General features: G+C 54.0%; 1 protein-coding gene across 4 annotated transcripts in view; it reads right to left on the bottom strand.

The window, feature by feature from the left end:
- Nucleotides 1–16,801, bottom strand: part of SH2D3C (SH2 domain containing 3C) — a 31,597-nt gene extending 14,796 nt beyond the window's left edge. For 2 of the 4 annotated variants that reach the window (XM_024762478.1, XM_024762479.1), the window contains exons 1-3: nt 16,663–16,801; nt 14,130–14,607; nt 2,777–2,816 (exon numbers count right to left, since the gene is read on the bottom strand). In XM_024762478.1, coding sequence (XP_024618246.1) covers nt 2,777–2,816; nt 14,130–14,607; nt 16,663–16,699 — 555 coding nt within the window. In that variant the 5' untranslated portion in view covers nt 16,700–16,801. Of the gene's footprint in view, nt 1–2,776; nt 2,817–11,977; nt 12,239–14,129; nt 14,608–16,662 lie in introns of those variants that run through there. The other 2 variants (XM_024762482.1, XM_024762481.1) reach the window with 2 other exon arrangements.
- Nucleotides 16,802–22,613: the final 5,812 nt, after the last annotated feature.

Raw genomic sequence — 22,613 nt, forward strand, 5'->3', positions numbered from 1 at the left:
CCCCGCGCGCCCCGGCAGCCTGTACTCTGGGGATGCTGAACGGGGGACCTGCCAAGGAGGGCTTCACGGGGTGCAGAAGGATGGGGTGGGGACCCCTGGGCCAGCAAGGGAGGGGGGGTGTCCTGCCGCCCCCACTCGTCTCACTCCTCACTGACCCGGAGCGGGCAGAGACTTTGAACTAAATCATATCTAAAGCTGGAAAAATCCCTGTATATGTTTGACCAAATCCTTTGTGGCCTCAGGAAATCTCCCAGAGCCCAGGATTTCTCATCTCTGATTTGGAATCAGGGACTCTGCTGGGAATTGCGGGATATTCCACTGACAGACTTGGGGGGGTGGGGAGGGCAGAGACTCAGTAAGGCTCAATGGTTTGGGAATCAACCTGGGTTCAACTAGGGGTGCCCCACCTCCACCCAACCAAGTCCCTTCTCCTGGAGCCCAGATTTACTCATCTGGAAAACACACCTGTGCTGACCTCACAGAACTCTCGTTAGCATTGGCTGAGCTGATGCATGTAAGTTGCCAGGCATAAAACAAGTGCTCAATAAATGCTTGTTATTGTTTTCAAGCTTAGTGTCTTAGAATCTGGACTTTTGGTCCTAGAATCATAGGCTCTTCAGCACAAAGGGAGTCATCACTGACTCTGCATCAGTCAGGCCTGGAGTTCAAATCCTTTTGACAGGCTGTGTGACCTTAGGCAGGTGAGTCCACCTCTCCAGGTCTCACATATTTGATTATTTTCTGTAAATACATCTGAAGCTCTGAGCATGGAGCTTGGAGTTTTATGGTCTTGGAACTTTAGAATCCTTGCCTTAGAATCAAAGTACTCACATCACGATCTGAGAAACCCTGGAGCTCTGGAAGCTGAGTACGTAAGGTCAGGAATGGACTTTTGGTAACCGACTATTGATTCCACCCTCTTCTGAGGCTTGAAGCCACAACTAACATTGCTTTGAGTTCATACTTCAAGGGATTCTTTAATCAGCTCCAGTGAGCAGGTATTATTTCTTTTACAGCATTTTTAAATTACATTTTTCAGCCCAGTAAATAAGGGGAAAATACAAAGCTAATCCTCACAGGGATCTCACTACCATCAGTGATGGGGATCTCATTACCTTTCCAGGCAGCTGGGATTTATGGGGTGCTGAAATATGCCCCTGTGTGGTCCACCACTGGCTTTGGTGCTGGTTCTGAGGCCTCTGTCCCCCCTGTGGTGTCAGGGCTCGGGATGAGGAGCCAGGGCCCAAATCCTGGGAGCAGCTCCTGCTCAACTTGCTACAGCCCTGGGCTGCATTTCCTGGGTTCACTCAAGCTTGCTTTCTGACCACGCCCACACTCTTACCTCTGCCTGGATCACTCTACCACCCATCTCTGCTTATCTTTATCTCCTTTCCAGCTTTCTGTTTGGAGAGAGGATGTTGGTGAATATTCCTGGTCAACTGCAATGGCTTGGCTTCAATGCCTCCTCCTCCAGAAAGCCTTCCTTGATCTCCCCATCCCCAGCTCCTGAGCTGAAAGTCGTCCCCTACCTCTGGAGCTCCAATGGCTTCTTATCTGAGCCTTCTGGGGATGGTGGGGGACAGCAGTGTGAGCACTTCCCACAGAGCTCATTACTAGTCACTTACACGGAGCTTTCCAGGCAGCATCTTGGGTGATGGAATGCCCTGGGGTCAGGAACCAGCCCGGCCTGCTCTGTTCCAGGCCCAGATCTCCCCTTCATGGGCATGGACTCATTGAGCCCATAGCAACCCTGGTTTGGAAGCACCACTGTTACCCCATTTCATACAGGTGAACACTGAGGCTCAGAGAGGTGACACACCCAAAGTCATGTGGCAAATAAGTGGCAGATCTGGGACTAAAATTTGGGTCTGCTAAATTACAAAACACACGATCAAACCATTGTGTGGTTCTGCCCTGGTCCCCACATGGGCCAGGAGCCCTTGGAACACGGGGCCTGGCGCTCCTTGCCCTCTGCTGTGTGTTCCATACTCGGTAGGGGACCTGGCTCAGGGTGGGTGCTCCAGCACGTGGAAGGCCAAGGGCTCTGTCCATGGTCTTGGCATCAAATAAACTTGGGACAGCAATCCCAGCTCTGCCCTGCAGTAGCTGTGTGGTTGTGGGCAAGTCACTGCACTTCTCTGGGCCTCAAATTTCCCATCTGTAAATGGGCACAAGAAAGCCCTCACTGCCCAGTGATGAGGGAAGAAGTCAAAGACCTCATTTATGTAAAGAGCTCAGAAGTGACTCCCAGTGCCAGCAGCCAGCACAGGGCTCTGCACACAATAGGCACTCAAAATGTTATGTCGTGTTATTGTTATCGTTATTATTTCAAAACTGCATTTTCAACCTTCCCAGTGCCCAGGACAAATTAAGCTCATGATCGATGTGACTGTGCCCATTATCTGTGATGAGGAACTGAGTCATCCTTTCCTGCTGCCACCTCCCGGCACCAGCACCACGCGCTCAGAGACCAAGTGGGGTTAGAGCCGGTCTTCGCAAGGAGCCACCCTTGGGGCCCTGTCCAGCTGGCAGCTGGATGGAGTCTGGTAGTAACAAACATTGGGAAGTCCTGAGTTTGGGGCCAGGAAAGAATGATGGAAGGCATGAGAAGAAGATGCTGGGATTGAAAGCAGACCCCACACGCTGCCTTGACTCCTAGACCTTCTCCTCCTGGGAACAGTCGGTGAGATCTGGCTCCTAACCAGGCCAGAAAAGGACTCTGCCCTTCCTGGAAGAGACTCCGGGCCCTCCAGTGTCCCCTTCCGGCCCCTCTTACCTTCACATAGTCCCCGCCAGCCTCCGGCTCTCCAGTGGCCCTGGAAGGAGAGAAGAAAAGCGAGTGTTCCCAGCCCTGCCTGGCTCCCCAGCTGCCAGCCTCTGCCCACCTGCAGGCAGGAGGGGGCACTGCAGCTGATAGCATTTGCTGGAATCTGCTGGCTGGGCTACTCCTCCACTCTCCAGCTGTGCGACCCTGGGCAAGTACCTTCACCTCTCTGAGCCTGTTTCCTGTCTGTAAATCAGGGTAATGATAGCCTCTGCTTCCTCGGGTTTTCTCGAGGACTCTGGGAGCTGATGAATGTTATATGCTTAACACGGGGCCTGCTCCCTGAATTGCTATCTTTGACCAGCTTCAGGACGCTGCACTCCCCTGGTGTTCACTCCCCACCTCCTCCCTGATTCCACAGTTGGTGGCCCCAGGCTGGGCCTCAGCCTCCTTTCCTCCCGCCCTACCCTCATTCCCTAGTGCAGAGTGACCCACCCAGTGGCACATCATGGTGCCATTGCTGGTGACATTTGGCTGCGGAATTGATCCCCTCCCCTAAGAGGTGGTCAGGATGGGGCCTGGAGAGGCCAGAGGCTGGGGGTGGCTGTTTTTCCCAGGTGCCAAATAGATATCACCCTTCCTCGTGAGGGCTTCCGTGAGCCACTTCCCCCAGTCCTCGGCCTTAAAGGCCCTCCCTTCTCCGATGCAGCCTGGACCTCCCCTTCAACACCAGACTCAGAAACCCAACTGCCTCCTTAGCATCTCCTCTCAGATGTTTGAAGTCATTTTGACTTTCGTATCCAAAGCAGGACTGCCGATCCCCCCCACCCCACGCCCCTGCTCCCCACATCCGATTCCCATCTCAGTTGATGTCAGCTTCATCCTTCTTGTTGCTTTGTTTGGCCCAAAACCCTGCAGTCCTCTGCATCTCCTCTCTCACTCACACTCCATGCCCAATCCATCAGGAAATCCTGTGGCTCTACTTCCAAAATAGATCCTGACCACTTCTCTCCATGTGTCAACCCTGCCCCATCTGGGACGCCCTCTGTGTCCTCTGTGGAGCACACAGCAGCCTTCTCGCTGTGTCTGCCCTCACAGCCCTCTGCCACCCAGGCGGCACTCAAGTGAAAAGCTAAGCAGATCTCGGTGCACAAACCACCCCCAAGCCTCCCATCTCTCAAAGCACAAAATCTAAATCCCACTCCATGGTCTGCAAATGGCTGGCCATGTAATTTATCAACTAAACCAAGACTTTTCTTCCCTTGTGAGAGTAAAGAGGGTGCCATTTTCATGCCAGAAAAACAAGTGCAAACAGGCTCATGTGTTCCCCAACCTACAATGCCCTGTGTGGCCCTGGTGGTATCTGACTGCCCACCTCATCAATTCCCACCCTCAAAATATGCCTCCCTCCCTCATTCTATCCCTCATTCTGCCCCGGCCATATTGGCCTCCTTGCCAAGCCCGTTCTTGCCACAGGGCCTTTGCACTTGCTGTTCCCTTGCCTGGAATGCCCTCCGCCCCACCCCACATCATCACACAGCTTGCCCCTCCCCCTACTTTATTTAGTGCTCTGCTTAATGTCCCCAACCAGAGAAGCCTTTCCTGACCACCCTGCCAAGAATAGTCCCTTGTCCCTCACTCTCTGTCCTCAACCCTGCTTTCTTTTCCTCAATCTCTGCCTGAAACAATCACTTTACATTTATTTGTTGACTCAGTTACCTGACGCCTCCCCTGGGGCACTAACTTTATATAGATAGCTCACAGGTGAGCCCCCACCACGGTGCCTGGCACATGGTAGGAGCTCAAGAACTCTTTATTGCTTAAGGAATGTATGAACAGTAAACCCTCAACCAGTATTCACCACTGTTGTTATTATTAATTCCCTCAACCAGTATTCATCACTATTGTTATTATTAATTCTGTCAGGCTGGGCCCTGGTTCTCTGGCTGGCACAGGCCTCAGTATTGCCATCTGCAAAACAGGGAGGAAAGTCAAACATCAGGGAACTGCTTCCTCAAATACAGAAGCACCAAATTTAAATTTAAATGTGATAAATCTAATAAAATAAATTTAAAACAAAAACAGCTGAGCTAAAAACAAGACAAAACAAAAACTGTGGGTGGAGTATATGTTTCCAGGGCAGAATTCCATGCAGGGTTTCCCCCTGAGGCCAGGGGTTCCTCATTGAGATGCTGTCCGACAGTCCTCCCTGTTCTGACATTCCAGAGTCCCTGGTGCTAGCCTTCCTTCCTGCAAAGTCCTTGCTGACCTCTAACCATAGTCCCTCAAGCTGCAGCCTGGCCCCAGCAGGCTCCCAAAGGTGTTTGGGTTCTCTCTGAACAGCCGAGTTGGGAGTGGGGTGGAGTACAGACCCCTCCCCCTCTCACCACCCTGCTCTTCCTGGGTGAGGTGTCCCATCCCAGTGTTTCCGGCCATTTAGGCCTGGAAATCCTCCCACTGCTGGGAACAGATTGGCCAGGACACTGGGATTACCTAGCACTTCCTCCTGCTTCCTGTCCACTTCCCCTCACACTCTGGGCAGGAGCAGAACCTTGGGGAGGGGGCGCCTGCCCCAAGGAGCAGGTGGGCTGAGGTGGCCAGAGCCAGTGGGGGTGCTCAGGCAGAGGCCCAGGCCCAGGAAGCTGAGGGCCTGGAGCCACCACCAGCACCCATCACCTCTCCCTGCCTCCCTACAACACTCCAGGATTCCTAAGACATAAGGTGACCATGTTGGCTCACCACCCACTGACATCATTTGCCCAGACTATGGCCACCACCTCATCACTGCCTCCCAGCCTGCATCTGTGTCCCTCTGACTTGTTCTCCCCCCAGCAGCCAGAGCAATCCTATTAAAATGAGTCAGCTTAAGACTTTCCTCTGCTCCAGCCCACTGGAGTGAGCCCCAGTTTCACTCAGAGTAAGAGCTGAAGTCCTGGGGACTTCCCTGGTGGCACAGTGGTTAAGAATCTGCCTGCCAGTGCAGGGGACACAGGTTCGAGCCCTGGTCCGGGAAGATCCCACATGCTGCGGAGAAACTAAGCCTGTGTGCCACAGCTACTGAGCCTGCACTCTAGAGCCGCGAGCCACAACTACTGAGCCCGTGAGGCACAACTACTGAGCCTGTGTGCCTAGAGTCCGTGCTCCACAATAAGAGAAGCCACCGCAATGAGAAGCCCGCGTACCGCAACAAAGAGTAGCCTCCACTGGCTGCGACTAGAGAAAGCCCACGTGCAGCAACAAAGACCCAACGCAGCCAAAAATAAATAAATAAATATATATATTTTTAAAAAGCTGAAGTCCTCATAACAGCCTTCACACACTGGCTCTGACCACACTCCCCTCACTCATGCTGCCCCAGCCAGGCTGGGCTTCTTGCTGCCTTTTGTTCCCACCTCAGGGCCTTTGCACTTTCTGTTCCCTCTGCGAGAATACTTTCCCTCCAGATACCCACTGAGCTCCCGCCTTTCCCTCCTTCAGGTTTTTACCAAAATGTCCCTCCTCAGTGAGGCCTTCCCTGGCCGCCCATCTGGAAGTGAAGTGTAGCCTCTCAATGCTCCCCACCTCCCCGCCCTGCTTCGTCCTTCTCCATAGCACTTCATCTGACTTGCCATGCACTATCTCCTCTCACCAGAACATCAGCTCCACAAGGGCAGGGGTTGGGTTCTGCTTAGAATGGTGCCAGGCACCCTATAAATATGTTTTGCTCTGTTTTGTATTTTTTGGTCACACTGCGTGGCATGTGGGATCTTAGTTCCCTGACCAGGGATCGAACCCGTGTCCCCTGCAGTGGAAGCACGATGTGTTAAACACTGGTCCACCAGGGAAGCCCCTGTAAAGATGTTTTTGAATGAATAAATGTCACAGCAGCCCCTGCAATCCTGAGGACAAACTCTAGTTCTCATGGGTCGGCCCACTGTGACCCAGCCCCTGCCAGCCACCCCTCCTCTCTTCCTTAGGGTCCTCCATGCACTGAGGCTTCACACTTCCTCCAAAGAGCTCTACCCGCTCCAGCCTCAGGACCTTTGCACGTGATATTCCTTCTGCCTAGAGGAATTCTCTCCCTTAGAGTCAGAGTAATCCCTACTCAGCCTGCAGATCTCAGTTTGCTTGGAGACTTCTAGAATGTTCTCTCTCCCTTTGTAATGATCAAATCCAGGAATCAAAGCTTCCATCGTAAAAAACTCAGCTCCAGGCTTCCCTGGTGGCCCAGTGGTTAAGAACCCGCCTGCCAGTGTAGGGGACACGGGTTCGAGCCTTGGTCTGGGAAGATCCCACATGCCGCAGAGCAACTACACCCGTGGGCCACAACTACTGAGCCCGGGAGCCACAACTACTAAAGCCCGTGTGCCTAGAGCCCGCGCTCCGCAACAAGAGAAGCCACTGCAATGAGAAGCCTGCGCAACGAAGAGTACCCCCTGCTCACAGCAACTAGAGAAAGCCCGCACACAGCAACGAAGACCCAACGCAGCCAAAAATAAATAAATAAATAAATAAATAGTTAAAAATAATAAAATAAAACTGAAATACTGTATTTTAAAAAAAATAAGAAACTCAGCTCCATTAATTAATTAATTAATTTCTTATTTTATGGATTTAAAAGGCACTTCCTCTCTAATATTAGTGGTGAAATCAATTAATAAATAATAGTGACAACTGAGCTAAATCAGTTCCACTAATCAGCTGCATTAATTATTTAAATAACCAACCCCTTTCATTGCCTGTATTAGCTGATTTGTTCTTATAACTAGTACCACTTATTGCATACATTAGCTTAATTAATTGAATTAATGATCAGTCATTAGAGTCCATTATCCTTTATTTCCCCAGTGCAGGTTTCGGTCTGAGCTTTACTTTCAGGGTCTCCATCCTGGCCAGGAGGGAAGGGCGAGGCTCCCCCAGGGACCCTGGAGGAGAGGCTGCCATCCTGTTCCACCTTGGCCCTCCCTCACCACAGGCAGCCTTGCCCTACAGAGCCCTGCAGCCTCGCTGCCCTCTGTCTGTCCCCCACTTTGCTCCCTGGGGTGTGGTCATATGGCCTTGAGTGGAGCTTTCCCCAACGTCTGCCTCATGCTTCCCAGCTTTCCCCCTGCCCTCCCCTCTCTGAGCTTCAACTTCCTCATCTGTGAAATGGGCATATTTTAACTGTCTTCCCAGAGGGGCTGCAAGGATCCTATGAGAAGGAAAGGTGGAAGGTTCCTTAGCCCCTGTGGTTCCTCTCGTTGCCCCAGCACCCCCCCCCCAAATGAAATCTCCCATCCTGTTCCTCCCGGGGGGTTGGGTTGAAGATACCCTCCCTCCTTCACTCCGACTTTCACTCACCCGGGGCAGAGAAGCAACCCTGCTCTACGCTCCTTAGTCCTTAAAGACCCTGAGAAGGGACAGCTGGGGTGGAAAGCCCCATCTCTCTGGGGACACCCAGCCAAGAGGCCTTTGGGATTCCCTGCCAGGAAGGCCCTTGGCTTTAGCCTCTGCCCTGCCCCCTCTCCTGTACGATGGGCCACCACCGTCCTGGAGACGTCCTTCCTCCTCTCCGCCATTCTGCGCCCTCAGTTTTCTTGACAGGGGTGAGCTCCCCAGCAGAGCTCAGGAAGGGTCCCAGCTCTGTGAGGAGAGGACAGATCAGGGGTCGCTCATCCCAGGGCAGAGCTGAGGAGTCTGAGTCCCAAGAGCTGCTGAGACTTAACAGCTGCTGGAGACGAGCAAATGGGGAAGACGACTGAATGCCTGTGCAGAAGCCCCGCTTTATAGCAAGGCACAGAGCTGCTCAGACGAGACCTGGCTTGGCTCTGCTTTATTCCTTGCCCGAGGCAGGCTCCCCCAGATGATGGGGACTGCTCCTGGATGGAGATGCGGGACACTGGGGAGGGGAAAGTGAAGAAAAAGAATATTCCAACCAGACCAGGAACCCAGAATCAACATGAGGAAGAGGAAATGAAGTGGGCATGGACAGGGGAAAGACCCTCAGGGGCTCTGAAGAGGGCCCTCAGCTGGGAGGGAGGAGGCTGTGTGACCCTGGGCGAATCCCCCTTGTTGGGCCTCAGTTTCCTCTTCTACAAATGGGTGTGGTGATCGCCTGAGCATCCTGTGTACCGGTACTTCCTCGGGCCAGGTCCAGGTTAAATGCTCTACTTTGTCTAGTCCTCACGATGACCCTGTGAAGCAGGTGCTGTTATTGTCCCCAATTTACAGATGGGGAAACTGAGGGTCAGAGAGGGGAAGGGGGTTTCTCAATGTTGTAAAGACAGTCAGCAGTGGGCCTCTGAGCCGCTGACGTAGCCGACCCCTTTCTTCCCCAGCTCTCACGCCACATACGTCCAGCATTCTGTAAACAGAGTCCGCTAAGGGTTTGAGGGGATGTGGCTCCAGCTGGGGTTGGTGGGGGGACCATCCATCCTTCCTGAGCCAGCGCAGTTCCCACAGCCTCAGGCGTCTGGGGGTCTCAAGGGCTATGAGAAAGTCTCCACAGGAAATGAGAGCCAGGAGCAGCTGGGCCCCTTTGGAAGACAAGGACCAGCCGCCCAGAGTCTGAGGAGGCTGAATGGGCTGAGCCCACCACAGCCCCCTCCCCCCACCCCGTGGGTAATCACTACCAGATGCCCGGCAGCTGACGTCACTTTGCAGGGCCGAGAGGGTCGTGGGACTCTGGGGAGTGTTGGGAATTCTTGGACAGGAATCAACATTCCGAAAGGAAATGGTGGGGGGGTGGGGACGGGGGTCTTGGCCTGTTCTCAATGCCTGGCACCAGGGCTGGGGCACGGGCAACACAGGGTGCCCCCGGCCGGGGTGCTCCCTTCTCCACGTCTCAGTTTCCTTCTGAACAGCCCTGGAAGTGGAGTGGAGGGGTCTGGGTCTCTGGGAGGCAGGAAAGGATGTTCAGGTGAGACACTTTAGAATGAGTAGGACTGCGGTCAAATCCTCCTTAAAGGAGAAGTCCTCGTAAAACATAAGTCAGAGTAGGGCCTTCCTCTGCTTGAGGCCAGCAACGGCTGCAACTCGCTCAGAGTCAAAGCCAGGTCCTTGCCAGGCCTTCCAGGACTCACTTATCTGAACCCATTTCCTTTCTGGCCTCATTTCCACCACTCCTCTCCCCAGCCCCCACCTTGCTCTCTGCTGCTCCTCAAACGTGCCAAGGATGCTCCCACCTCAGGGCCTTCGTACCTGCTATTCCTTCGGCCTAGTATACCCTTCCCCAGATATCAAGATGGTTTGTTCCCAGTACACTGGAAACTAATATAATATTGCATATCAACTATATTTCAACTAAAAAAAAAAAAGAGGGTCTGTTCCCTCATCTCCTTTGCTCAAACATCAGTTTCTCACTGAGACTTTTTTCCTGGCTAACCTTCCTAAATTGCTACCACCAGCCACTACCCTCCAAGACCAGTTCCCCTACTTGATTTGAATCTTTCTCCGTAGTGCTTTTCTCTTCTGGCTGACCGGGTAACTCATTATCTTGTTTATCATCTGTCTCCCCCACACTGGAATGGGGGATCCTTGAGAGCAGGGTTTTGTCTGCTGTGCTCACTGCTGTCTCCCTAGAACCTAGAAGAATGTCTAGGAATAGCTGCATCTCAGTAACTATTAAAATGAATGAAATTCCAACTCAACTGTGTCATCTGAAGCAAGTTGTTAACCTCACAAAACCTCGATGTCTTCATCTGAAAAATGGGCTCCTATTACCGCCTTTTCAGGGGGGTATGGGAAGTCATTTGAAGTAATGGTAGAGACAGCTCTGAGATTTTTACTTGCAGGAGGTGAAATGTGGCCTAGTGGTTAAGTGCTTGGGCTTGGGAGTTGGTCAAGACGGAATCAAATCTAGGCTCTGACACTTAATCTCTCTGTGACCCCAGGAAAGTCCCTTTCTCTCTCTGAACCTCAGTCTCCTCGCTGGTAAAATGTGGTAGATGGCACCCATTGAGTGTTCCAGGCAGGGCCAGCCAGTTGTCCTCTGGTGGGACCCTGGCCTGACAATTCCTATGTGTATGTGTGGGGTGTTGGGGGACCTCCCTTCCCTCTCTGAGACTCTGCTTCCTCCTCTATAACATGGACTGAAGGTAGAGTGTCAGGGCTCTCTGGACCCACTATTTCCCTGCAGAAGGCTAAGGGTGCCAGGGGATGGGAGCAGACTGGGCTGGTGCTCTCCTTTTTGGGAGCTAAATGACCTTCATTCCCCTTCTATCGGCCCCTCCTCCCTCCTTCCTCTGCATCCCCCATGATCTCAGCAGGGAACAGGGCACCAGGAAACTCCTGCAGCCTCACCTCTTCCCCTTCCTTCCTTTTGCTCCAGGTGCAACCTGCTTCCCAGGGGGTAGGGGAGGGACACGTCTTCCCCAGCTTACGCTGCTCCCTGAACAGCCACTGGGATGACCCCCTTGGGACACTCAGGAATGAGGCTCCCAGTCTTACTCAGTGGCAGTTCTCAAATGCCCTTGTTCCCAAGCTGGATGGATCCTCAGAGACCATCCCAGGCCCATCTTGGCTGTTGGGGAGATTGAGGCCCAGAGTAGGGCAGGACAAGCCTGAGATCACACAGGCAAAGCAGGTCGCCTGACTCCAGCACAGATCTGGGCTTCACAGGCTCCTAGAAGAAATGTTCAACAATTCCTGGACTCCTACTTGGCCTGGAGAGCAGGTGGGACACTGGGTCCCAGGGCACCAGGAAAGGGCTCAATCTGATCTGCTAACCCCACCCCCCTCAGGACCCCTGGACACTCCAGATGATAAGGCGGGGAAGGGAGAGTCTCCCTATTTCCTTTTAGCTCTAAGCCAGGCCTGATGCCAGAGGCACTGCCAGGACCATCTCTGCCCACAGAGGAGGAAGGCTGGGTCCTAGACTTGGCATTCTCAAGGTGTCTCAATACCTGCTGGAGGGGAATGGGTTGCCTAGTCGTTGAGGGCCTGGTCCAGGAAGGTGGAATTAAACCCTAGCTCTGACTTTCACTAGTTGTGTCAAACTGGGCAAGTAAACCTCTCTTTCCTCATCTGAAAACTGGAGATCGTAATAGTGCCTCTCTTCTGGTACTGTTGTGACCAGAAGATGCCCAACCTGTGCCGGGAGAGGCTGGGGATAGAGTTACACCAAAAGAAAGTTTAAAAGTCCCTGATGTTAAACTCACACCCAGGTTTGTCAGCTGCCCCAGGGGCACGGATTTCCCCCTCAGACAACTCCCGTTCCGGGCGGCGGCCCTCCTCGGTCCCAGCTCGGTCACTCACCCTCTGGGTCCCAGTGCGGGGCACCTTCGGCCCACCGCAGTCATAGTTCCCTGTCTTCGCGGCCTGCAACCCGTGGACCTCCTCTGCCCGACGGCTCCCGCCTTTCTCAGGATACGGAGCTGCAGAGCCTAGAGCAGGACTCCTGGGGAGGAGCCTGGACTGTAGGCCACGCCTCGGACACGCCCCTCTGCCCTCCCTGGGCGCGCTCCACCGCCTACTTCTCCCTCCGGGAAGGACACGCCCCGCCTCGGACACGCCCTCCGCCTGCTGTCTCGCTCCGCCCTCTACCCCATCTGTCAGGTCGGAGCGGGAAGGACACGCCCCCGAGCACACCCCCTCCGCCTCGCCCCGCCCCACTCCGAGGCCAGCTTCCCCAACAGTCCCTGCGCCGCATGGGAAGGCCACGCCCCCTGCACACGCCCATTCACCACGCCCCGCCCCGCCCCGCCCCGCTTCAGCAAACCCTCAGCTGGCTTCTAAGACTTTGGTTACCTCAGAACGCCCCCGGAGTTACGAGGCCCGCTATCCTGCATACAATCCTTGCTCCACACCCGAATGAGGCCGAATTTAAGAGGGGATGGCAAGAGAAGGCAGCCTGGAGCAGCCAGAGATGGTGGAAAAGCATTTGTTTTATTCATCATAAACGTAAGCACTCCCGTTTACCGAGTTGTTTGTGGTGTGTCAGGCGCTGTGCTAAGATTTTACAAGTATGTTACTCTTGAATTCTCACCACAACCCTACAAGGTAGGTGCTATCGTTGTGCCCATTTATCAGATGAGAAGAGTGAGGCTTGGGGAAGGGAACAGACTTGTCCAAGGTCATGCAGTCAGTAAGAGGCAGCGTCTGGACCGGATTCACTCTGCAGCTTTACAAGGTCCTGCTCCCCACTGAAGGACCAATTACCCCAGCAAACAGAAGCTGTGCTTGGTGTCTCAGGGCACAGTCACTCAAGAGAGGTTCCAGAACCAACCCTAGAGTTACTTTTGCTCAGATTTTTTCCCCCTCTTTATTTCAATAGGTACATCTGACGAGTATGGTTTAGACAAAGGCTCTGAAGGTTGAAAAGCAAGGGACTGGGGGTGCAGGGGTGGTGGTGGGATGAATTGGGAGATTGGGATTAACATATATACACTAATACGTATAAAATAGATAACTAAGAACCCGCTGTATAAAAAAATAAATTAAAAAAAAGAAATAAACTGGAAAAAAAGAAAAGAAAAGCCAGGGACTCCTTTGGTGGGGGCTGAGGGGGTCTCCCAAGGGCATGAAGTACATGGCTGTAGGGCTTAGAAGATGGTGGGTACAATGTGGTGGATAAGTGTGCAGCCACTGGAGACAGGCAGCTTCCTGCTCAAATCCCAGCTCTGCAACCTTGGCTGAGTCTCAGTTTCCCCATCTGTAAGATTGGCGGGGGGCGGAGGGGGCAGGTAATAGTACAATCTTTTGCAGAGTGTTCAGTGAGTAACATTTGTTTTGACACCCAGTAAAATGGGTACTGACTAAATGAGAGCTATTTGTATTTTTTCATCACTATCTGTATTTTTGTATCAACTCAACACACGCTGTAACCAAGTTAGTTAACAAGTTAGTTAACAAGTGGTCTTCTAGATCAAGGGGAGCAATGCTGTCCAGCAGAATTAAAGGTGGTGATTCGGGTGTGGGCCCCAGGGCAGGGATCCAGTGATTGGGCTTGGATCCACCCAGTAGTTGAGGGCCCATGCTGGAGGCTGCCTAGGGCTTTGGAGTTGGGGTGGGCGTGGGGGGCGGGGGTGGGTCTTAGTTCAAGTCCTAAGCTTGTCATTTGCTAGATGTGCACCCTGACTGGGGCAGATGACATTCCCTCTCTGAATCTCAGTTTCTTCTTCTGTCATATGGAAATAACAGTATCTTCTCCCTGGGTTTGTTTGTTTATTCCCTGTTTGTTTTTGTTTTTGTTTTTTTCCTGAGAATTAATTACAAGTGAAGGGCTAAGTACAGTGCCTGGTCTATAGTAAGCACTTGGTTAATGTGTAGGTATGTTTGTGTGTGTGTGTTTTGTTTTGTTTCTACTCAGATGTGTGTGTTGGGGGGTCCTCTCCAGGATCTACTGGTAGGAGGCTGGAGACACCATCCCCGCAGGTCCTGCCCTCACCCTCCCCTGATGGGCACCTACCTTTCTGAGACCACGTTCCTGGGGTCTCGCTCCTCTTCTGTGTCTGCACTGGGGTCCTCAGGTGTCCTCATGGGGCCCACTTCCACTGCTGAAGGGTTGGGTCCCACTGCTGGGGTGTCCTCCACGGCGGCATCGGTCCCCACCACCACCTTCTTGGCTGCCTCCAAGCCTGAGGGGTCAGGCAGCCCTCGGGGCACCACATGGGGCTCAGGGCCAACCTCCTGGGCCTCCTGGGTGGCCTGTTGGTCCCGAACCTTCTTGATGCTGGGGCGAGGCATGGTGCCCATGTGGCTGTACATGTCGCTGGAGCGGGCATAGGCCGGGGGGCTCTTGGGGACTGTCACCATGTCATCCTGTGTGGCGTCAAAGGTGTCAGCCTCCAGATGGGTCCGGATGCTGGTGGAGGCCAAAGATCGTCTCAGAGTGAAGGACCGAGGAAGGTTGGAGAGACTCCCAAAGCCCTTGAACTTGAAGAACTCTGGCAGTGGGAAGGGGAGGGAAAGAAGTTAATGATATTGCCAGCACTAATAATAATAACAATAAAATGTCTGCGCAGTTCCACTCATTGATGGTCCAAGGAGGGTTAGGAGTTTCACTGACACCCCCTCTAACTGTTATGGTATAATATGGCAGCTCTGGAATTGCAGAGCCCTGGGCTTGAATCCCTTGAATTCCACATCCTAGCTGTGTGAACTTAGGCAAGTCACTTGTCCTCTGTGAACCTCATTCTCCACAACAGTAAAATAGAGATTATAGTACCCGTCTCCTATGGGCAATGGGAGAACTGAAGAAAAGCCTGAACTCAGCATGTAAATAACATGCTTAGCATGGTAGCTGACACACAGAGTAACCTCCATAAGAAGTAATGAAGGTGATGATGATCACAATAAATGCCTCTGCATTTGTCAAACATGCTGCATGCATTAATTACTTCACTGAATTCTCAACACAACTCCATGACACAAGTTTAATCCCCCATTTTCCAGATGAGGAAATTGAGGTTCAGAGCTGTGACATGACCTGCCTGAGGTCACACAGCGGGAGGCGAAGCGTGTGTGTGTGTGTGTGTGTGTGTGTGTGTGTGTGTGTGTGTGTGTGAGAGACGTGTGTGTTGGGGTGGGCAGGGGGCGTTTGAATGAGGCTCTGTGCCCCTGAGGTGAGGGTGAAATGAGAAGGGGGTTGTCGGGAGCCTGAGGGTCCCACTCCCTGCGGTTCCGTCCTTCCTGTCAGCTGAGCCTGGTGTTGGGACTCAGGCAGCAGTGCTCGGGTGATACCATCTCCTCGTTTCCGCGGGGGTGCATGTGAGTTCCCTCCTCCCCGTCCCCAGCTGTGAGACTGCCCTTCCTCGCAACCACCACCATCTGACTGACTTCACTACAGCCTCCAGATAAGCAAAAAGGAAAAACCCTGGCATTTGCCACTTCCTCGGCATCCTGTGCCTCCTCAGGTCCTCACAACCATGATGGAATATATCGGTGGGACGCCCCCATCTGACCAGACAGAAAACTGAGGCCCAGAGAGGGGAAGGAATTTGCCCAGGGTCACGAAGCAAGGCTGAGCCTGGACAAGGGCCCAGGGCTCTGGATTGCTGGGGTCAGTGTTCTGGGGCTTTCCTCCCAGTCCTGCCCGCCCCCTCACTTGGTCTTATTCTCTGCCTCCTGACAAATGCTGTCAGAAGATGCTGAGGCTCTGCTCTTAGAAAGCTATGCCGTGGGGCAGAAATTGTGCCAACGACTGCCTTCTTTCTCAGCACTGCTTGTTTTGTCCCCTGGGGACTGGGGGTCTGGAGGAAACAGTAGTGGGGCAGGGAGGGAAACTGAGGCCCAGAGTCCAGGAACTTGAGATTGAGCCCTGCTCAGTAGCCCCATATGACCTCAGGCAAGTGTCTTGGTCTCAGTCTTTTCATCTGTCATAATCCTTGCCCTGTCCACCCTCCTGTGCTGTCAGATCAGAAGAATCAGGGGAAACTGAAGTTTGCTGGCACCAGGAAGGGATCACCAACCTGGGGAGAAGTGATGGGTGGGTGTGGCCCCTCACTGAGTTGCTCTGGGTCCCAGCGTCACTGCTTATGGGGACATGGGACAGGATCTCATGGCACACACCCCTCCCCCTGCCTCAGCCACAGCAACTCCCAGCCTGAGACCCCATGTGAACCAGGCCCAGAGGCAGGGGGTGGACTGCGTGGAGGTCTTCCCTGGCCCAGCCATGAGGTCAAAGGGAGCCAGAGGACACGCAGACGAATGGAGAGACTGAGAGTTGGGGTGGGGAGAGACAGAGAAGTAGAGACGGGCAGAGACAGACAAGAGAAGAACAGAGATGGAGAGCCTAACCAGCTGGAGAGAGAGAGATACCGGGCCAGTGATGGAGAGAGGGCAACTGGAAACTCAGAAGCAGAGGCCTCTGGAGAGAGGCAGAGATGGACAGAAAGAAAAACAGAAACGAGGTAGAGTGATGAAGAAGCAAATACAGAGAGGCTGAGATGGACGGACAGACAGAGGGATGAAGGACAGTGCAAACGGCACCCTGCACTCACTGAACTTTTTGCTGGCCTTCTTGGTCCCCTCCGTCATCTTGGCAAGTCGTGCAAAGCCCCCGGCTGGAAGGCAAGTGGCCACTCGAAGCTCTGGACATCAACGTTGAGATGCCTCCCTCACCTCCCCTTCCCCTTTCTCGCGCCCTCTCACTCGCTTCCTCTGTGTATTTTTAAACCAGTGAAACTCCCACAGCCCCACCCTCCCCATCCTCTCTGCAGGGGGCGGAGGCAGGGGCCTCCCCCAGTCCCGGCCCCTGTGGGCCTCCTCCTTGGCCTCGGCCTCGGGGAGGCAGGGGACAGACCGCAAGCGCATGAGATCTGGAAGGTCTGGGAAATAAACCACAGACTCTGGGAACAGAGCCCACTGGGCTGGGGGCCTCTGGGGACCTGCCAACAGCTATCAGGGGGTCTGGCCCGCAGGCTGGGAGGGTGCAGGGAGTCAGACCTGAGGGCAGGGGGTTTTATTCTAAGCCTCAGTGCTGGGGGATGCACTGGCAGCAGTGGATAGGAGAGTGCCATGGTTTGGCCTGTGGGCTCTGGGACCCCCCAGACCCAAATTCAAGTCTTGGCTGGCTGCTTTGTCACTGTGTGATCCTGCACTAGGGGACTCACCTCCCAGAGCCTCAGTTTCCTCTCTGTGAGTAGGGGGTATTTGCAATGCCCACCTCACAGAATCCAGTGCTTGGTGCAAAGCCTGGCACAGAATCAGTGCCCACTACATTCCTTTTCAAGCTAGCAGGGACATGGCGATAATTTAGTCCACCACTCCATTGTACAAAGATAGGAAAACCGAGGCACAGACAGGCAGAAGGATTGCCCCAGGTCATATAGCGGGTTGGTGGCACAGACTGGGTTACAACTTGCCCTTTCAGGCCCCTTAACCCACAGCCTGGTGTTTTTCCACCCTGCAACCCCCGTGTGTGTGTGTGTGTGTGTGTGTGTGTGTGTGTGTGTGTGTGTGTGTGTGCTCACATGGACAGGGCAGAGATGAGGAAACGAAACCTCTCCTACACAGGTTGTCCCTGACACCTGTGGAGGCTTTCAGCAGCTGCTGGGGGGCGGTGCAGCTGAAAGACCAGGAGCTTCAAATCCTGGCTCTGAGGGCTGCTCACAAGTTACTTCTGCCTCTGAAGCCTCAGTCACTTAATCTCTAGAATAGGCACAAGTGCAAGGTATGCAGTCAACTCCCAGAGGCTCCAGCATGATTGGACATTATTATCCTGGCCCCAGGGCTGGCAACTGGGGCTGTGATAGGGGAAGTTCAAGGTCAGATGGGGCCCATCCTGCATCCTCCATAAAAATAATGACTACTAACAGCTAACATTTTCTGGTCACTTAGTATGTGCCGCCACAGGGCTCAGTTCTTCTCCCCTAACAGGCAGATGTTGTTTCTCTTGTCCTCATTCTACTGATGTGGAAACTGAGCCCCGCCCCCCGCCCAAAGTCAAGTTACCTGGAATTGGGATCTGCCTGTCCAGCTGTGGAGCCTGAGGTCCTAACTTCCACACTCCTAGCTCCCACCATCCTCTGGCAGCTGGATGATAGACCTTGGCAGGGGAAGGGTCTGCTGAACCTTCTTGATGGGATGAGGGGGAACCTGAGGCCCTGGGGGGAAAAGGGACACAGACTGTGAGACAGAGGCAGCAAACAGGCCTGGATGGGACAGGTGTTCAAAGTTCAAATGAAAGGATGGGATTTCTGGACCATGGCCTTAGGAGGATAAGGAGGGTACAACTCCAGCTCCCTCTACTGAGCACTAACCATGAGCCAGGCATGGAGCTGGAAGCCCCTACAGATCGTCACAGCCCTGTGAGATGATCCTGGTACTGTCCCATTTCACAGATGAGGGAACTGAGGCTAAAGAGGAGCAGAGACTAGACAGACAGATACCCAGGTGTTCTAACTCCCAGGCCAGTGTCCCTTCCCATCTCTGGGTTGTTGTCAGAAAAGGGAGAGGGGCCTGTGGCCTGGTGGTAGCTGGGGGTCTTCCCTGTGGGAGGTGGAGGGTGGGTTCCCCAGCTTCTCTTCCAAGAGGCAGTCACAGTGATTTGGGCTAACTGCTGAGGCTGTGGCATCAGCCACTGCTGGCTTCCTGGCCAGGCCCACTCCCGACTTGCTGTGTGATCCTCCATAAGAGACTTTACCTCTCTGAGTCTCAGTTTCCTCATCTGTGAAATGGGGTCACAGTAGCCCCCACTTCCTGGAGTTGTTGGGAAGACGAAAGGAGCAAATGATGACCCGGGCCAGTACACTATGGCCTCAGCAAACCCTGGTGGTTGCTGCTGAGGGATGGGGGTGGTTCAGGCCAGGGGCAGACTGGCACAGGCCAGGAGAACCCCAGGGCAGGCACGTGGTGTGAAACCTGGGAGTCCCAGCCACGACGAGTCCCTGTTGCCGTGGTGGAGGGGCCTTGTCAGCGCCAGGCTGGCCCTGCCGTTGGCCCAGGTGCCAGGGCAGTTGCTGCATCCCTGAGAGGATGAATGGGGCTCAGTGTGGCAGCTCCGCTGAGCTCAGAGCCCTCTTTGTGCTGCCTCAAGTGGCCGTTGGGAGTGTGGCTGGGGACCTGCTGGCGGGTGGCTGTCCCCCAGGCCCTCCTCAGCCAGTGCTGGAGGCCAGCCCAGCCCCACTCTGCAGCACTGAACACACAAGTGCTTTCCCACCTCCAGGCCTTTGCTTGGGCCGGACCCGCACTCGGAATGCCACTTGTCCCTCCACTGGCTCTATCTTTTGCCTCCACTGAGTCCCTGAGGTCTGATTGAGCCATGGTGCCCCAGGAACCCTGCTCTGATTTCTGTCCCCTCCCTCCTTGCCCTCCTCCTCCCAAGTCTATGACACAGTCGTCTGCAATCTGACCAGGTACTATCAGGGATTGGAGGCTTTCAATGTCATAGTCAAAGGTGTTGGACCCAGGCAAACCTGAGTTCAGACCCCACCTCGGGCAAAGTCACATCAACTCTCTGAGCTTCATTTTTCTCATCAGTAAAACTGGACAAATACAACATCCCTCACAGTATCCTGTGGCAACGAAACAACACGTTTATACTGAGTTATCATCTGTATTACATTCACTTTTGTCTTTATATGCATCTTCCAAACAGACCTCATGCTCCGTTGAGAGAACTGGCCTCATGCATCCATACTGGCCTCAGGCCTGCTGTAGCACTCAGTAGATACCTTTCCCCAGCTTGACTCAGTTGTCTTATATTGGGGGACAAAGAGACCTGGCTTTGAATCCCAGCTCCATAGCTCCCTCGCTGCGTGGCCTTTGGCAGGCCACTTCACCACTCTGAACCTGTTTCTTCTTCTGTAACTTTGGCCCCATAATAACAACTTCCTAAGAGGGGTGCTATAAAGTTCTAGGGGTCTGACACATAACAACACGGGGCCGGGCACAGTCAGTACCCAGCCGGTGTGGGCAGAATGTCCATGGGATTGCAGGGCTGTGGGCATCACACAGCCACTCTGTCCTGTATCCCCCTATCCGGTGACCCCTTGTCTCCCCAGGCAGACCGGCAGCCAAAAGCACCCCACCCCACGAGCCTTTCTTCTTCTCTCAATATGCCCCGTACCCTGTTCCTACTCGGGGGAGGAAAACAGAGGGTCCAGGCCAGGGTCAAACAGCTGGCCAGTGGCTCCCTTTCCTACTCTGTGCCTCAGTTTCCCTAACTGCTAAATGGCAGCAGGACCAGAGGCTCTCTCAGAGCCTGGTCAGTCAATCGGCAAACATTCCTGAGTATTGGCCACATGCCCTGTTTTGCCAGCTTAGCTGATCATGGAAACAGGAAACATTTCCCTCAAACCAGCAAATCAGAAGTCAAAGTCAGTGAGAAATTGTCTCTGGCTAGGACCCAATTTCTTCTCACTTTCACCTGGGCAGCCTTCTGAAGGGCTTCTGACTGCTCCTGCCTGCATTCCTCCCCAAGGAAGGGCTAAGGGCCTGAGGCCCTGGGGGAAAGTGACTGGCAATGTCAGGGTTCAGGCCAGGGATGGTGGGGTGGAGGAGGTGACACCACCGGAACTTTTGCTGAGGCCTCTGCCCACAGGATGTGACTTAGGGAGGGCTCATGAGAAACAAGTAGGGGCCCCAGCCTGAGAGTCTGATGGTGGAAGCCACACAAGCCCATGGCAGACCTACCCCCTCCAATGCTACTATCCCCTCCCACACCTCCCACCGGCATCCAAGGCACCCAGCCAGTGGTGCTGTGACAAGACTGTGCCCTAACTCCACCCTCAGCCCAGATGGGTGAGGTCCTGACATGGGTAATTGCTTGGGGTTGGCACCAGACTGACCTGGTTCAAATATCAGTATGGCAACTGGCCAGTTATTTGACCCTGGCCAATGATGGCACTTCTGAATTTCAGTCCTTCTGAGTACAATAGAGGTAATAATAGTGTAATATTGCTGAGTGAGGATTGAGATAATTCCCATAAAGTGGGAAGCGTACAGCTTGGACCATTTATTTTCCCTTGATAAATTGTACTTACTACAATTGTTATTTTTTCCCTCCTTGCCCTCTGCACCCCCAATTTAGCCAATGGCCACTCTGCTTCTAATAGTGTGCCCGTGAAGCTGACCCTAGATCACTCCCTGACATGCCTCAAACCCCTGCTGGTCTACACTGCCTTCAGGAGAGTGCTCTCTGCTCCTCATCTGACCCTCAAGACCTTCCCTGGAAGGGTCCCCCATGGCAGAACAGGGTCTCTTGGGACACCAGGATCACCAGACCCATTCCTGACTGCTCCTACAAGGAAGCTTCAAGGCCAAGCCATGTGAGCTAAGAGGTGGAGAGCAACCGGGAAAAGGTACTGGGGTGCAATCAGAGAGCACAGCCCCGAAGGCAGGGAGGCCCAGGGGGTAGGAAACAGTGTGGCCACAACCTACAAGGGAAGATGGAAAGAGCCTCAAATGTCACAATTTTGTTTTTCCTGAAGACAGTGGAGGGAAATACATACAGACTCCGCTTCAGAATGATCTGGCGGGTGCTCTGAGGGGGACAGATGGAGAGGGCAGACTGGGGAGGACAGGACTCAGGATCCATTGGCAGAGGACTGGAGAGGAGGGGCAGATTGAAGAGGTGCAGAGGAGTTGGAAAGACAGCCTTGTTGGGGGCTGGCTTTTGAGTAGGGCTGGAGGAAGAAAGAGGAGGCTCCTGGAGCCAGAAAGGTATCAGAAAGATGCTGGGGAAGGGCCAGGGTAGGGAAAGGGGGCACAGGACCAGAGAAGGAGATGGGTGAATGGTGGGCTTTGTGCCTGGCACATAAGGATAACAGGCCTCAAACAGCATGACTGCTGTCCTGGACAGACTGTAAATAGCCTGAGTCAAGAGAATCCTCTTCAGACTCAGACAAGGTTCGAGTCCCAGCTTTGTCACTGTGTGACCTTGAGCAAATGACCTCATCTCTCTGAGCCTCAATGTGCTCTTCTGTAAAATTGGTTAGTGATGCTGACTATGGGGCTGTTGATTCAGGATTCAGCAGGAACGCTCAGCACTCCCTGAGCACACAAGGGTGTAGAGTAAATACTAGCTACTTTTGTGACTACTGACCCGGGTCACGACCAGCTCGAGCTCAGCTCAGGGGGGACGGGGGTCCTGTGAGTTTCATCCCTGCCTCCCTGAGAACAGGGGGTCCAGGGATGGAAGGCCTGGCCTTTGCTCGCTCGCCGCCTCCAATGTCGCCGCGCCCCCTGGCGGCTGTCAGTTGCCATATCAACGGCGGGTGGCAGGGGCCCGGGGAGGCGGCGGTGGCGGCCGTTCTCTCCTCCCCAGGCCGGAGGCCGCTCCCTCGGCACCTCCCGCCTTCGCCTGTGAGGGGCTGCACCCCGAGCTGGGGAGGAAAGGGCTCCCCGCGGCAGCTAGCATGTGTAGGTAAACTGAGGCACGCGGCGAGTCGCCCCGCAGCCAGGTGTAGAGCGCGGGGCCCCACCTCCGAAGGCGGAGGAGGGGCCGCGG

Source organism: Neophocaena asiaeorientalis, unplaced genomic scaffold (genome assembly GCF_003031525.2).
Source record: "Neophocaena asiaeorientalis asiaeorientalis breed wild unplaced genomic scaffold, Neophocaena_asiaeorientalis_V1.1 scaffold78, whole genome shotgun sequence".
Classification (NCBI taxonomy): domain Eukaryota; kingdom Metazoa; phylum Chordata; class Mammalia; order Artiodactyla; family Phocoenidae; genus Neophocaena; species Neophocaena asiaeorientalis.